Source organism: Quercus lobata, chromosome 11, assembly GCF_001633185.2.
Source record: "Quercus lobata isolate SW786 chromosome 11, ValleyOak3.0 Primary Assembly, whole genome shotgun sequence".
In the NCBI taxonomy this organism is placed as follows: domain Eukaryota; kingdom Viridiplantae; phylum Streptophyta; class Magnoliopsida; order Fagales; family Fagaceae; genus Quercus; species Quercus lobata.
In genome coordinates this window covers 14,621,669-14,637,811 of record NC_044914.1, presented here as the reverse complement: position 1 = coordinate 14,637,811, position 16,143 = coordinate 14,621,669, and the positions used below count along the sequence as shown (strand labels likewise).

The window sequence follows — 16,143 nt, the reverse complement described above, 5'->3', positions numbered from 1 at the left end:
TCTTGTCTTTAGTATTTGGATAGTGGTTGTTCCAGGCATATGACAAGAAACAAAGGTTTATTCAAGACTCTTTTTGAAGGAAAGATTGGGACAATCACTTTTGGAGATGGAAGCAAATCTGTGATTAGAGGCATTGGAACTGTAGACATTCCAAGGTTGCTAGTCTTTGAAGATGTATGGTATGTTGATGGATTAAAGGCCAACTTACTTAGCATTAGTCAGATTTGTGACAATGGACTGAATGTTCTCTTCACTAAGTATGAATGTGAGATACTTGATGGAGGAAGTGACTGTATGTGTGTTGGTATAAGGACAGCTGACAACTGTTATGGTTTAACACCAAGTATAAGCAACAAATGCTTTAGTGCAAAGATCGATTAAGTTGATTTGTGGCATCAACGGTTGGGGCATGCAAGTCATAAGCAATTAGAGAAGATTTCCAAATGTTATGTAGTTATTGGTTTACCTAAGTTTGAGAAGATAGATAAGTGCATATGTGGACCATGTCAGATAGGTAAACAAGTGAAATCCAAACATCCATCTGTAGCTAGTGTTCAAACTTCAAGACTTCTAGTGTTACTGCACATTGATCTTATGGGTCTTGCCAGAGTTAAGAGTTTAGGTGGAAAGAAGTATATTCTAGTGATTGTGGATGACTTTACTAGATATACTTGGGTTGTGCTTTTGAAAGATAAAGCTAAGGCTCCTGAGAAGATGATACATCTATGTAAGAAATTGCAGGTTGAGAAAGATACTGTGATAGCCAGAATCAAAAGTGACCATGGAAGAGAATTTGAGAATACCAAGCTGGCTACGTTCTGCAATGATCAAGGCACACATCAAGAGTTCTCTTCACCCAAGACACCTCAACAAAATGGAATAGTGGAACGAAAGAATAGGGTTGTTTAGGAGGTGGCTTGTGTCATGCTACACAATAAAAAGTTGCCCAAATCCTTCTGGGAAGAAGTAGTTAACACTGCTTGCCATACACTCAACTGGTGTATTTCAGACCTGATTCCAAGAAGACTTCTTATGAGCTCTGGAGAGGAAAAAAGCCTGTTGTTAAATATTTTAGGAAATTTGGTAGTGATTGTTACATTCTATATGATAAAAAGAACCTAGAAAAGTTTGATGCAAAGAGTGACAAGGGATATTTTCTGGGATACTCCTCTACTAGTAGAGCATATAGAGTGTATAATCTGAGAACCAAAACAGTCATGGAATCATCAAATGTTGTAATCAATGATGAAGTATGTTTAGAAACACATTCAGAAAATATTGCTCCGGTTCAAGATAAGCCTATGGAGGTTGATGACTCACTTTTTGTTGATTATGTGGGGAAGCATAGTGATGAAGAGTTGATGGTGCTGAATGATGCAGTTTCCGTGCCATCAAGTTCGGAACCATCCACACCGGTTCATGAGACTCAACAAGCACAACATGAGTTTAGTCCTTCATCAGAACAAAAAGGTACCTCCACATCTCTAGTTAAAGGTCCATCCTCTAGAGTAAGGCTAAATCATCCTACCACAAATATATTGGGAAGTTTGAATGATAACATGAGATTAAGGTCAAAAGCCTTAAGTGTAATTACTCACTCATGCTATCTGTCCCAATTTGAACCGAAGAAGATGGATGAAGCACTTCAAGATGCTGATTGGGTTAATTCTATGCATGAAAAACTTCATCAGTTTGTTCGGAATGATATGTGGGAATTAGTTTCTAGACCAAAGGGAGTAAATGTGATTGAAACTAAATGGATCTTTAAGAACAAGTCAGATGAACATGGCACTGTTATTAGGAATAAATCAAGACTTGTTGCTCAAGGTTACACACAAGTGGAAGGGATTGATTTTGATGAGACCTTTGCACCAGTAGCAAGATTGGAATCCATTAGGATACTATTGGCTATAGCTAGTCATCTGAATTTCAAGCTATATCAAATGGATGTCAAGAGTGCTTTCTTGAATCGAATGTTGCAAGAAGAGGTATATGTTGCAAAAAGAGGTATATGTTGAACAACTGAAGGGTTTTGTTAATCCTCACAGATAGGATGATGTGTATAAATTGAAGAGAGCTCTCTATGGTTTGAAACAAGCGCTAAGGGCTTGGTATGATAGATTGATTGCATATCTCACTAAGCATGGATTCAAAAGGGGATCTGCAGATACTACTCTCTTCATAAGAAAGGATAAGAATAGTTTTGTTGTAACTCAAATTTATGTTGTTGATATTGTTTTTGGTGCTACTAATGAATCTCTTACTCATTCTTTTACAGATGAAATGAAGGCTATGTTCGAAATGAGTATGGTTGGTGAACTAACTTATTTCTTGGGATTGCAGGTGAAGTAAACGAACTCAGGAATCTACATCAACCAAGCAAAGTACGCAAGAAATCTAGTCAAGAGATTTGGACTGGACAAGGTTGCACATGCTAGAACACCAATGGCTACAAATGCAAAATTAACAAATGATCCATCAGGTGAGTCTGTTGATGTTAAATTATATAGAAGTATGATTGGATGCCTTTTGTATTTGACTGCTAGTCGGCCTGATATTGCCTTTAGTGTTGGTGTTTGTTCTAGATTTCAATCTAATTCTAAAGTTTCACATTTGAATGCTGTAAAAAGAATCATAAAATATGTTGGTGGAATTTGTGATTATGGATTATTTTATAGTAAAAAGTCTAACTTGTCTCTTGCTGGTTTTTCTGATTTTGATTGGGCTGGTAATGCTGATGATAGAAAAAGCACCACCGGTGGGTGTTTTTATGTAGGAGCCAATCTTGTTGCTTGGATGAGTAAAAAACAAAATTCTGTGTCTTTGTCTACTGCAGAGGCAGAATATATTGCTGCTAGAAGTTGTTGCTCATAGCTTCTTTGGATGAAAAAAGTTTTGACTGATTATGGGATATCCCAAGATACCATGGTTGTTTATTGTGATAATTATAGTGCTATTGATATCTCTAAGAACCTTGTTCAACATTTTAAAACTAAGCACATAGAGATTAGATATCACTTCATTAGGGATCTTGTTGAAAGAAAGATTGTGTATCTTAAGTATATCCCTACTAAACGTTAGAATGTTGACATCTTCACCAAGCCTCTTGATAGAAGTAAGTTTGAGACACTTCGTCTAGTAATTGGTGTGATTCTGTGTCCCTGATCTGTCTTGGCTTTCATGGTCCTTGTGCTTCTTTGCTCTACTCTTTGTGACCATTGTTATTTATTTATTTATTTATTTTTTTGTTTTTAGGACTTGCATTGCATAACATTCATGCATTTCATTCTAGGACTGTTTTTGTTTCTTAATTTCAAAAAAAAAAAAAAAAAAAAGGGAAAAAGGAAAAGGGAAGCAAATTGTGTTTTGCATTTTTTTTCTTGGATTTGAAATCTAGGTTGGCCAATTTAATCTTTACATAACATGTTTATGTACTTTGTTTAGCTTGGAAGAACTTATTTATTGCATTTTACTAGTTAAAGCTTTGTAGTGCATGTTGTGTGGGAAGATGTTCATAGTTTTTGATCACATAATCTTGATCTTGAAGTCACATGCTTTTGATTGTTGGGCTTGAACTTTTTGAGAAAGGCATAAAAACCCATCTCACCACTATTTACTAGCCAATCATGAATACCTTAGTGCATATCGTAAGATTTTGTACTCGAGAAAGTGTAGCACATGCACAAAAAGAACATAAGGTGTAGCCTTGGCTTAAATGATAAAATTGGTGTGTACATTATTGGACTTAATGTTAAATCAAGCAAATAAAATTGGTTTGTACATTATTCTAGCTATTATTAACAAGTTTATGAACAAATAAAATTGGTGTGTACAATATGAGGCAAATTCAAGAAACTTACATGATTGCAAGCTTGTTTTCTAGGAGACGTGAGAGTTATATGATGTAACTCTTTAGGTAATAGTCTCTTTCAAATTCAATGTGATGAATTTTGTGGAAACTCTGATTGATTTTTATTTACATATCACCTCACATGTTCTTAAGTTTTTGCTAATTGCACACACTACACAAGTTACTCTTTGCTAAACTCTGTACATGTTATTGTGTGTGATTTTGGTTCTGGCCAACCAAGTTTGAAAATTCCTTGTATTTTATGCAAAATGTTCTTGAAGCCTGAGAATTTAAGGAGAATTGGTTGAACATCTTAATTTTGGGAAAACTGGGTTCAAAACAAGTGATTTTTGAAAAGCATTTTATCTCATACTCATGCATTTTGTTCACAAAATTCAATGCTTTGAGGAGTTTCTGCAATATTTTGCTTTTTTTTCAAAAAAAAATTTCTAGAAAATTTTGGTTTGGCTCTGTGTATTTCGATCGATTGAATCTATTTTTCAATCAATCGAAATTGCAATTAAAATTTCTTGGCCTGGTTCTATGTGTTTTGATTGATCGAAACTAATTTTCGATCAATCGAAAATTGTATAGAGAGTTTTTTAAAACACTTGATTCTCACATGTTCAAACACTTTTTCATAAAGTTTTCAAACACTTTCTCTCTCTATCTGATTGGTCAAGGCTCCAATCAAGATTTTTTGTCATTTTCCTCTGTTCTTTTTGCAAAGTTTTTCTCCTTTAAGGCCGGAAAGACCTTTTTACCCTTCCATTTGCATTTATTTTCATGTTTCCTACATTAAATCATGCATTTGTGGGGAAATTTTGAACCTATAGGATTTTGGGGTTTTAAATGTTTCAAGCTTATTTTCTTCAAATTGATCAATGGGTTTTTGTCATATGAGGATGTATAACTGCTATTGATAGTTTAATTTGATCAATTTGGTGATTTGTGAAAAATTGAATATTCTAGGGCTTGAATATACCCGAATTGGGGATTTTGTTCAAATTGAGCTTAATTGATGAAATTGGCTTGTTTGGGTGATTGATTTGGTCATTATATTTTTGTCTTTATCAAGTATAATTCAATTTGGTCAATTTGTTGGTTTTGAGAAATTGGGTTTTTCAAGTTTTGGGGTTTTTCATGTAAACTCTATGCTTAAGCCAATTTTGTGTTTTTAAAGCTAAATTGAATTTCTTCTCACTGCATTAGGGCATGCATCATATAGAATTGATATTTCTATTTTTTTGTGCTAACTTGCAGTCTGCCTTTGGTTTTTCTTTGTTTTTTTGTTGGTTCTTTTTTGTGTTTCTTGTCCTTTCCTTAGCAACATGCCTAGGAAAACTAGAGCCAATAAGTCCTCCACTTCTTCTCCTTCCCCCACCTTTAATAGTAATAGGTTATTGAGTGAGAAAAACCAGGAAGCGTTTGAGAAGCTTAACCTTAGGAGAAACATTTGGGCTGAAAGAAAGGTACTTTTAGATGAGCTAAATCCTGAGATTAGGCGTAACTTTGAGCGTAGGAGCTGGTTACCTTTGTTGGATATTTCTCATCCACCTTCGGCTACCTTGATTAGAGAGTTCTATTTGAACCTCTTTGTCCAGCCCTATGATGCCAAAACTCTCATGAGGAGTTGGGTATGGGGTGTAAGGTACACCATTACTCCTTTGGTAGTGGTTGATGCCCTTGGGATACCAGTGGTTTGGCGTCCTGTCTACCTTTATGATGAGTCTCCTCCCTTGGATGACATCATGTCTTACATCACTGGGTCTTCTATCTAGTGGGGTTATGATCCTTAGATCACCATTACTAACCTCACTCTGATTCATTATATTTTCTTTAGGATTGCTTGTCATTCTTTTTGGCCTATCTCTCATCTACACACCATTCCTTTGGAGTGTTGTGCATTTTTGTATGCCTTGGTTACTGATGCTTCTATTAGCTTTCCTCATCTTTTCATTCGTTCCTTGATTGAGGTGCATAAGAGTAGTTCTACTGCTCATGCTTTGTTCTTCCCTGTTTTTATTCACCAGATTCTTTTGCATATTGGTTTAGTTGAGTTTCCTGCATCTGAGCCTGTACACATTGTTGCTCCCATAGGTGCCGCTTTTCTTCGGTAGAGGGATGCTCATTTGAGAGCTAGCTCTAAACGCCCTAGGGTAGAGCCTTCCGATGTAGACCTCCTCCTCCCTTTTCTACAGGTGATGCTATGACTGAGGAGTCCGTTGATCATGCTGTTGATGATACTGCTGCTGATGTTCCTCCACCTCCTACCTCGGATGATTCAGACATTCGATGTATGTTGGAGACTGTCATGACCATTCAGGTGGCTCATAGATAGATTTTGGTGGACATGCTTGATGAGCTTCGTGCTTTGCGACCGGATTTAGAGCATTTGAGACAATCGCCTCCGCCACCTCCTTTTGATGATATGTGATTGGCCTCTGGCATTCCGTCACAAAAAAGGGTGTTAGGACATATGTGTTTCACTTGTTAAGAACATATGTCATGATTTTATGTAGTTGGCTTATCCTTTGACAAAACGCACTTTACTTGTATTTGGGTAGATTTAGGATGTTTTAAATACTTCAAGAAACCTTATTTCAAGATCACGTATTGAAGCTTTCAAGTCAATTCAGGAAAACAAGTTCAGAGTGCAAAATCATTAAAGCTCGACAATTGGTCGACGATTGCATCTATCGAGCTTAAGGAAGCTGTTCTTCATTCGGTGTGCTCGACACCGGCTCGACAGCTGCTATTGTCGAGATTTAAGATTTTCAAAATTTCAATATGATTTTCTTGGGATCTGTGAATGTGTCTTTGGGCTTTCTTTTCTCCTAACCCTAGACATATAAAAGGATCAGTTTAAGGGCCGTCAAAGGGTTCACAAGTTGCATAAGCATTGAGCAAACTCTGTTCAAGCAAGTTGTGACCGGAGACGAAGTTCTTGCCCTAGTTCATCTCTTTCTCTTGAAGAAGTTGCTGTGTATATGCACCGTAGGATTTTGTGACCAAGCATCTTCTTGATCTTCATCATGTGGATGAACTAAAAAACTTTGCAACCAACAACCTTCTTAGTTGGTGATTGAAGTCGCGTACTAGGATCCGCGCAATTGGTTAGTCACATACTGGGAGTCGTGCATCTGAAAGGGGAACTGTCATTACAGAACAAGTCCAATTGGGTATTGGAATAAGGTTCAACGGTAGGTTGGTAAGGTACTAGGATTCCTTTACTTGTAACCGCTTGTTGTGATAATAGTGGAGTTTCGGGAGTGGAGACCTGAAAATCACCCAGTGGGGCTTTTGCCGTTAGAGTTTCCCCATTTGTAAACAAATCATCGTGTTATTTATTTTCCGCTACATTATTAGTTTATTGGTGATTTGTTTGTGCTAGCACGCGTTTGCATGATAAATTGATTAATTAATAACTTGGCTAATTAATTATTAATTTCTATCATAAAGGGTCATTTAGTTTGTGGCCTATCAAGTGGTATCAGATTAGGCATTCTCTGATTAGGGTTTAATCTTTGTTGTGTTGATTTATTGACTCCTGTTTGTCATGGATAGAGGACAGTCATTAATCATACCTCCTTTATTTGAAGGCAATAACTATGCATACTGGAAAGTATACATGAGAGCTTTCTTGCAATATTTAGATGAGAAAGTGTGGCAAGTTGTGGAGTTAGGCTAGACTAAGCCTACAGAAGTGCCAGCCGACTGAGATGATGCCAAGATTAAGGCGACAAACTTCAACAGTAGAGCTTTGAATGCATTGTTTAGTGTTGTCACCAATAAGGAGTTCAAGAAGATATCCTCCACTGAAACTGCCAAGGAGGCTTAAGCCATTCTCTAAATAACCTATGAGGGTACTAAGGCTGTCAAAGACTCAAAGTTTCAGAGGCTCACTACAAGCTTTGAAGAAATAAAGATGGAGGAGGATGAGTCCTTCGATGAGTTCTATGCCAAGCTAAAGGACATAGTGAACTCAGCCTTCAATCTTGGGGAAACCATTCCTGAACCCAAGATTGTGAGGAAAGTGCTCAGATCTCTGCCCGAGAGATTTCATGCCAAGATTACGGCAATAGAGGAATCAAAGGATATTGACAATATTTCTCTGACTGATCTAGTTGGAAACTTGCAGACCTACGAGCTAGGGTTGAGAAGAATAGGCAAGTCAAGAAAAAGTAAGAGTATGGCACTGAAGGCCAAGAGCAGTGAAACAGATGAATCTTCTGATGATGAAGATTCCAAGATGAAGTCCTACATCACTAGGCAGTTCAAGAAGTTCATGAAGAACGCCAATGGAAAGGGTTTCGACAAGGACCGCAGGCAATCCATTTCTTCTCAATTTAAAGGCCAAGGCAAAGGGAAGAAGGATGCTAAGGAAGGTGGTCAGTACACTGTTCCCTTAGGACCTAAGTGCTTTGGGTGTCAAGGCTTCGGTCACATGAAGTATGAGTGTCCCATATATCTCAAGAGCATTGGGAAGAGCAAGGCATTTGCTGTTACCCTGAGTGACACTGAACCTGAGGATGATTCCGACAATGAGGATGACGAAATCTTAAACGCCTTCACAGCCACAGTCAATCCTACTGATGGGATTGTTGAAGATGTAGTTGAAAAAGAGGAATTGGTGGAATCCAAGTTTGAGAAGATGGATGACCAAGATGACATAAATACAACCTATGAGAAGCTGTATAAGCTTTCCGAGAAGCATGAGAAATTATATAGGCTAACTACCAAGAAGCTCAGTGATATGGAACTTGATCATGAGGAGTTTTCCACAAAATTTGATGAAGCCAATCAGACTATTGGAGTACTGAGATTCAAGAACAATTTCTTGGCTGAGAAGACCAAGAAGCTTGAAGCGGAGCTATTTCAAATCAGAGCTCAATTAGAGAGGACTTCAAGCGCAAAGCTGGATGAGATGCTGAGCGTTCAGAAATCTGCTTCTGATCGAACAGGTTTAGGGTATGGTCTTTCTTTCTCTAATACTACTTCTTCTAGTACTACTGTGTTTGTTCCTCCTGCTAATAATGTTAAAACTGAGAACAATGAGATTAAAACTGAATTAGCTAGTGAGAACTGAGACAAGGGTAAATCAATCTTAGGAGCACCCTCTAAGCTTGAGAAGAAAGATGTTAAAAATCCTAAGGCTAAGAAGGCTAACTCTTAAAAGCCTAAACAAAAGAAGTAGCATCTCTGCCATCATTGTGGAGCTGTCGGTCATACTCGACCAAATTGCTACAAGTGGCTTGCCACTCAATAGAGCATTGGCTTGATAGCATCTAGGAACCAGAATCAGATTTAATCCTCTCTCGCTCCCCTTGGTGATCTTCTTAAAGCCCTCATGTTCCTTTCGAACTTGAATGAGTTTAATTCTTCCCTTTCACCGTCGGTTCAAGGGTTTGCTAGACGAAAAGGTTCTTCCAAGGTGTGGAAGGAAGAGGGCTCCAAGTGATTCTATTACTTTTCTCTCTCTCTTCATGTTTTTTTTTGCATTACTTATGTTTTGCTTTCATGTTTTAAGTTAGTCTATTTTTATGCTTTGTTTGTTTAACATGTTTTTGTTTGATTATTTTTCAGTTTTTGCTTTGTTTTGTTTTTCTTTATAAAAAAAAAAAATTGAAAAATCAGAAAAATACAAAAACAGTGTGTGTTTTGTACATTGGTACTTGTGTACCTTGGATGGCCATTGAAATAAAGTCTTCTGAACTTTGTATCATTTTGTAGCTTAGATGAGTATCTCTATGCACAACTAAGCAAGTGAGTTTTGTGGCTCATGTTTGTGATGAGTAAGATTAAGTTGTCTCTTATACTTAACACTCATATCACTCTTTTTGACGGGAAGGACTGAAAATCCTAAGAGGAAGACATAAATAACCATCTCACTACTGTTGCCCGTCAATCATAATATGACACCTGTATGCTTCGGCATAGCAAAAGTGCAGTGTCAATGACATTTGTGTGCCTAGGCATAGCAAAATTTGAATGTCAATTATCATTGGGTATTTCTTTTCTCTCTATAATAAGCCCATGCATGATATGTTTAAAAGAAAAATATGCAAAGAAAATTAAAAGCAAAAAGATAAAAAAAATACTTTAAATATGATTGCAAGCGTGTATTCTAGGAGATATGGGAGTTATAGGATGTACCTTAAAGGTGATAGTATCTACCAAGCAGTTATGATTGTGTGTGAGTTAAAATGATTTTCTCATATCTCAAATCATCATAACATGTATACACTTATGCAATCTTGCGATGTTTTTCACACACAACATGCAATATTCTTTGCTATTCTTGATACATGTGCAGGTACAATGTGATTTGGCCATCACAAGGTTTTACATGTATTAATGTATGCTTACTAAACTGTCTAGACTTGTTTTTGAAATATAAAATTGGTTGGACTTGTTTAGTGTGTGTGTGTTTGTGGAGATCCATGTGCTTAAATTTTCATTTGAGAGATGATTTTAAGAGCTTAATATGTTGATTGGATCGTTGGTTGAGTTGCATGTTGGATTGCATTCATGTTTGTGTTTTTCACATCTCGAAAAACTACTTTTAAAAGCTGGCTCGACACCTCTTCGATACCTCCTCGATAGTTGGCTATCTGTCGAGATTCCTTAAGCTTTTTCTTATCGCAATCTCGCCTGCACCTCGATACCTGGTGGATCTATCGAGATTGGATCTGTATGCTCGATAGCTTCTCAATACCTGGTGGATCGATCAAGCTTCTGTTCTTAAAATTGATGTGTTGATCCTCGATACCTCCTCGACACCTCAGCTGTCGATGTGTATTTTCTCGACACTTCCTCGACAAGTATCTCGATACCTGTCGATACCTGCATATGTCGAGAATTACTGGCTTTCCTATATAAAGCCCATACGCGATCTGGTCTTCATTTCCATCGATCTCTCTCTCGATACTTCTCTGTTTCTCTCCTAAAAACTCTCCAATCTCACTCCTATCTTGGTTCTCAAGGATTTTCCAAGGTTTTTCAAGATTTTCTTCACTTGGTAAGCTTCTAATCCTTTCTCATTCATGCATTTCATGTTTTGAAACCTAGGATTTGGGGTTTTTAGAAATTTTTGAGGTTTTTCAAAACTGATGAGATTTCATTGAAATTTTGGGTTGGGTTTTCACTTAAATGTGTTTAAAACCTCATACATTGTGTCACATTAGCTTTGTAATTGTCTTGCTATACATTTAGATGTGTGCTATATGATTGTGTGCTGGTAGGTTTGGATTGGGCTGAGCCCATGATGAAATTTCTCTTGCATGTCACATGTTCATGCATTTCCCATGCATACGTACTTCTTTTCAATATATTTGACAGATTTGAAAATGTTTGGGACTTTTCTGATTGTCTTTCATTTTCTTCTTCTCTGTTGTTTATGTTAGTCATGTTTATGGCACATAGGCGTAAATCCACTCCAGCTCGGAACCCTCTTCGTTCCGGTGCTTCTTCTTCATCTAATCCTATCTTATCTCATATCTAGTTCCATGATGACGATGCCTTTAAGGCATTTTCGGAGAACTTTTCTTAACGAGGCATTCATTCGGAACGCCAAGTCATCTTGTCAGATTTTGCTGACACCGACCTTCCTTCTGTCATTCATAGTAGGGGATGGGAGTCACTGTGTGACGCCCCAGTCACCTATCCTCTCATGCTAATCCAGGAGTTCTACTCCAACATGCACGGGATTGATCGGTCAGTACCTCTCTTCTTCACTCGCATTTAAGGCACGCGCATTCCTATCACACTGCAGCTAGTTGCGGATGTGCTTCGGGTTCCAAGGATAGAGTTTCCTGACTATCCTGGCTGTGAGCGTTTGAGGACTGTGTCCAAGGATGAGCTTATGTTCACTTTCTGTGAGCGCCTAACTTCTTGGGGTGAGCATCTTTTTACACCATGTCGACCTTTTACTAAAGGTCTTAGATTCATGAATATGGTAATGAATTTTGTTTTGCATCCCCTCTCTCACTATAACTCCATCACAGAGCCTTGTGCTCGGTTTTTGTTGTCTCTTCTTGAGCATCTCACCATAGACTTCCCTTCTCATTTCATTCTGTCTATCATAGATGTTCATCTAGATTCGGCAACCCATGATAAGGTCATCTTTCCTTCTACTATCACGAGGATTCTACGCCATTTTTCTGTTCCTTTTCCCTCATTCGACCACTTTACCATCATGTGTGCCATAGATTACGCTACCGTTAAACATAGCAAGGGCCAGCTTTGGTTGCGGCAGTCAGATACAGCGACTCCTTCCTCTTGCTTCGCTCCAACCCATTTGGCTCCATCCACATCGGCTCCTCCTTCCTCTTCGAGTGATGTGTCTCTAGGAGATATTATGGGGCAGCTGTAGCGCATGGATGCTCGCCTCGATACACTCTCTATGGAGTTGTATCAGGTGAACGTTTGTGTCGGTCGTGTTGCTTGATGACAGGCGTCTATAGGTGGCTTTGTTCTTGAGGCTACTCCTTCACCGCCTTCTCCTGTGGCTTCTGCTTTTGAGGATGAGGATGATGATGATGGTGATGACGATGATGCTTCAGATGATGATGATGGAGATGCTAGCTCTACCGATGAGAGTAATCTATCTTAAGGGGAGAGTTAGTATAGGATCATTTTGTTAGGGGGAGTGTTGATACATTTTTTTGAGGGATGTAGTGAGGACAGTATGTATCTTTTCTTTTCACTCTTTTTAGATACATTACATTATACATGAGGTCTTGTGACCATTTCAGACATACATTATACTTATTTCCTTATTTATATTGATGTATGTTTTTCTTTCTCCTGTCCTTCATGTGTTGTTTCTTTTCGTTCTTTATACACATGTTTCTTATACTTGTATGCAATCTATTATTTCTGTTTCACACAAAGATGCCTTAATGAGTTTTGTTTAAAAGTGTTTCAGAAATACAGGTTGTCAAAGTCTACTTGCCATAAACTCTCTTCTTACAAAGTTTTTCAAGGGTTTGTATTAGGATAGATTTTATTGTATTCAACAAGTGAATATGAGTTGAGTGATTTATGACTTCTCTCATATGTTCATTTGTTTGTTGTGGTTTTGTCACAGATTGCCAAAGGGGGAGATTGTTAGGATATATGTGTTTCACTTGTCAAGAACATATGTTATGATTTAATGTAGTTGGCTTATCCTTTGACAAAACTCACTTTACTTGTATTTGGTTAGATTTAGGATGTTTTAAATACTTCAAGAAACCTTGTTTCAAGATCAAGTATTAAATCTTTCAAGTCTGTTCAAGAAAACAAATTCAGAGTGCAAAATCATTAAAGCTCGACAGCTGCATCTATCGAGCTTAAGGAAGCTATTCTTCATTCGGTGTGCTTGACACCTGCTCTACAGCTGCTTGACACCTGCTATCTATTGAGATTTAAGATTTTCAGAATTTCAATATGATTTTCTTGGAATTTGTGAATGTGACTTTGGGCTTTCTTTTCTCCTAACCCTAGACATATAAAATGATTAGTTTAAGGGCCGGGTTCACAAGTTGCATAAGCATTAAGCAAACTCTGTTCAAGCAAATTGTGACTATAGACGAAGTTCTTACCCAAGTTCATCTCTTTTTCTTGAAGAAGTTGCTGTGTATGTGCACCGTAGGGTTTTGTGACCAAGCATCTTCTTGATCTTCATTATGTGGATGAATTGAAGAACTTTGCAACCAACAACCTTCTTAGTTGGTGATTGAAGTTGCGTACTAGGATCCGCGCAATTGGTTAGTCATGTACTGGGAGTCGTGCATCTGAAAGGAGAACTATCACTACAGAATAAGTCTAATTAGGTATTGGGGTAAAGGTTCAATGGTAGGTTGGTAAGATACTAGGATTCCTTTACTTGTAACCACTTGTTATGATAATAGTGGAGTTTCGGGAGTGGTGACTTGAAAATCACCCGGTGGAGTTTTTGTCGTTAGGTTTTTCCCCATTCGTAAATAAATCACCGTGTTATTTATTTTCCATTGCATAATTAGTTTATTGGTGATTTGTTTGTGCTACCACGCGTTTGCATGGTAAATTGATTAATTAATAACTTGGCCAATTAATTAATTAATTTATATCACAAGGGGTCATTCAGTTTGTGGCCTATCAAAGGGGAGTACACTTGTAGAGGATTTTTGTAGTTAGAGGGAGATTTTTGTACTTGTGGAGCTATTAGATTATATCTAGATGCTTCATTGTGTATTTACATTTTTTTTGGCTCATGATGTATTTTTGGTTTTTTCATGATAGGGGGAGATACATTGATTGGTATATGTTTCTTGTTTCACATTGCTTATTGATTTATATTTATGAGTTATTCATGATATTTGTCTTTATTTTGTGTTATGTGAAATCAGGAAGTTATTTTTGTTTTACTTGTATTTTCCACATCCGTTTATGCGTTTGTTGAGTGTTTCAAGAAATATACAGGTTGATTCAGTCATGCTGCTATCTACACTTGCAATTGATAGATAGTAGTTAGGTTGAATTTGTTATGTTGGACTATATTTTTATATTGGGCTGTTTTTATGTAAACTTTGAGCAATTTTGTTTAGTTTTGTGTTTTGTCACGGATTGCCAAAGGGGGAGTTTGTTAGGTTCTAAGGATTAGGAATTAATGTATTAGAACTATAATTTGTATTGTTGGCAAACCATGATCAAAATAGGTTTTAGTCTTGTTTAGACTTGCTCAAAGTATATGCGTTTTATGTAAAGTTAGAATCGAGTTACTGCAGAATTTACTGTGAAATTCTGTTTGGCTCGATTGATCGAGAATTAGACTCGATCGATGGAAACTTGAGCATAATGTTTTTCTGCAGAATTCTTCCAACTCAGCCCAAGCCTATATGACGTGTAGGGTTTTATATCTTGTCTTAAGTATAAAAAGGAAAACCCTAGCCACGTTTTTGGTTGTCCATTATGCTGTGTGAGTGAATCTTTTGTGAGATCAAGAGGTGGTTGCCTTCATACATACTTAGGGTTTCCAAGATTCAAGACTATGTCAAGAACTTGGTAATCGATTCAGTTGCTGCATTAAAGAGCTAAAAGAAACACAAGTGGGTGTGCTTGTATTTGCTGGAGAATCCAAGAAAGAAGGAGTCCGCAGTCTTGAAGCTTGCACTTGGCCATGTCATTAAGTTTCTACTGGTGGATAACAATAGGATGTTAGTGGTCTAAGTCCTATTGTAAAACTTAGATTCTTTCATAGTGGATTCAGGTATACCTTGAGGATAACTAAGTTAAATCCTCTCCAGGTTTTTACCGGTTTGGTTTCCTGGGTCATTATATCTTTGTGTTCCTTATATTCTGCACTTTACATTCATCTGATTATATGATTGTGTTAACCTAGATCTGAAATTTGAACTAAGTAATCACTTGGCTAATTTACTAGGTTAATTTAGTTGTGTTTTAAGGGGTCTAAAAACAAACACCATGGGTCCACACATTAAAAGAAAGTTAAGGCTCATCTCATTTCTTCTTTCTACTCTTTCAAAACAACTAGAATAGTTAAGAACACTCTCCCTTGCATTCCTATAGGTCCAACACCAAAAAAAAAAAAGAAAAAAAAAAAGAAAGAAAACTCTCTCAAGCTCTCTACCTCTCATACTTTTGGGTCCAGCCACTAGGAAAGGGAAATCCTTTCAAGCAAGAGTGATTTATTTCTATTTCCTCTCAAGAACCATAAATTTGGTAAGGATTCGAGCTATTCTCTCCTTAGAATCCATTATTTCTTCAAGGAATTTTTAGTGACGGTATTTGTGGTTTGTGAAATTAGGAAATCATGAACTTGTAAATCTATATATTTATAGTGTTTTAAGAAGCTTTGAAATTGTGTTGGTAATTTGTTGAAGGTGGATTAGGGATTTTACTAATTAATGTTTGTACATGATTAAGGAAGTAAGAAAAGGTTTGGATGAGTACTTCTGATGTTACTATTGGGATTTTTGTTGTGTGTATTTTAGCTCTAAATGGTTAAATGACTATGTATAAGTGTTTTATAACATGTCTAATGAGCTTATAAAAATCCCCATATGAAAATACCATCATTTGATAATTGTTTGTGAATTTACGAGAAAATGTTGCAAAGCTGTCACTGTGACAGATTCTGTGTTCATGCATGGTAAATTATGTATTAAATTTTATACAGTGAATTTGGATGCTATGGATATTTCCTATGGAATCTAAGACACATGTGGTTGTTATGGAAGTGGTCTCACAGCATTTGGATCAATATAAAAGTAATGGTTTAATTTGTAATTTGCATGAAACTCTGTCAG

At 37.0% G+C, this 16,143-nt stretch overlaps 1 protein-coding gene across 1 annotated transcript; it reads left to right on the top strand.

Moving 5' to 3' along the window:
• The first annotated feature begins 1,217 nt into the window (after window positions 1–1,217).
• On the top strand, window positions 1,218–2,352 carry LOC115966430. Its single transcript, XM_031085666.1, has 3 exons — window positions 1,218–1,793; window positions 1,935–2,007; window positions 2,279–2,352. Exons 1-3 carry the CDS (start codon window positions 1,218–1,220, stop codon window positions 2,350–2,352), a joined length of 723 nt encoding a protein of 240 aa, XP_030941526.1.
• The last annotated feature ends 13,791 nt before the right edge of the window (window positions 2,353–16,143 follow it).

What these genes read in the sequence shown, in the direction of transcription:
- LOC115966430 (XM_031085666.1), top strand. Translation starts at nt 1,218, where the DNA reads ATGGAATCATCAAATGTTGTAATCAATGATGAAGTATGTTTAGAAACA. An exon ending in AGTCAGATGAACATGGCACT is followed by an intron (nt 1,794 to 1,934) that starts GTTATTAGGAAT and finishes CTGAATTTCAAG; the next exon opens with CTATATCAAATGGATGTCAA. An exon ending in GGTATATGTTGCAAAAAGAG is followed by an intron (nt 2,008 to 2,278) that starts GTATATGTTGAA and finishes ATTCTTTTACAG; the next exon opens with ATGAAATGAAGGCTATGTTC.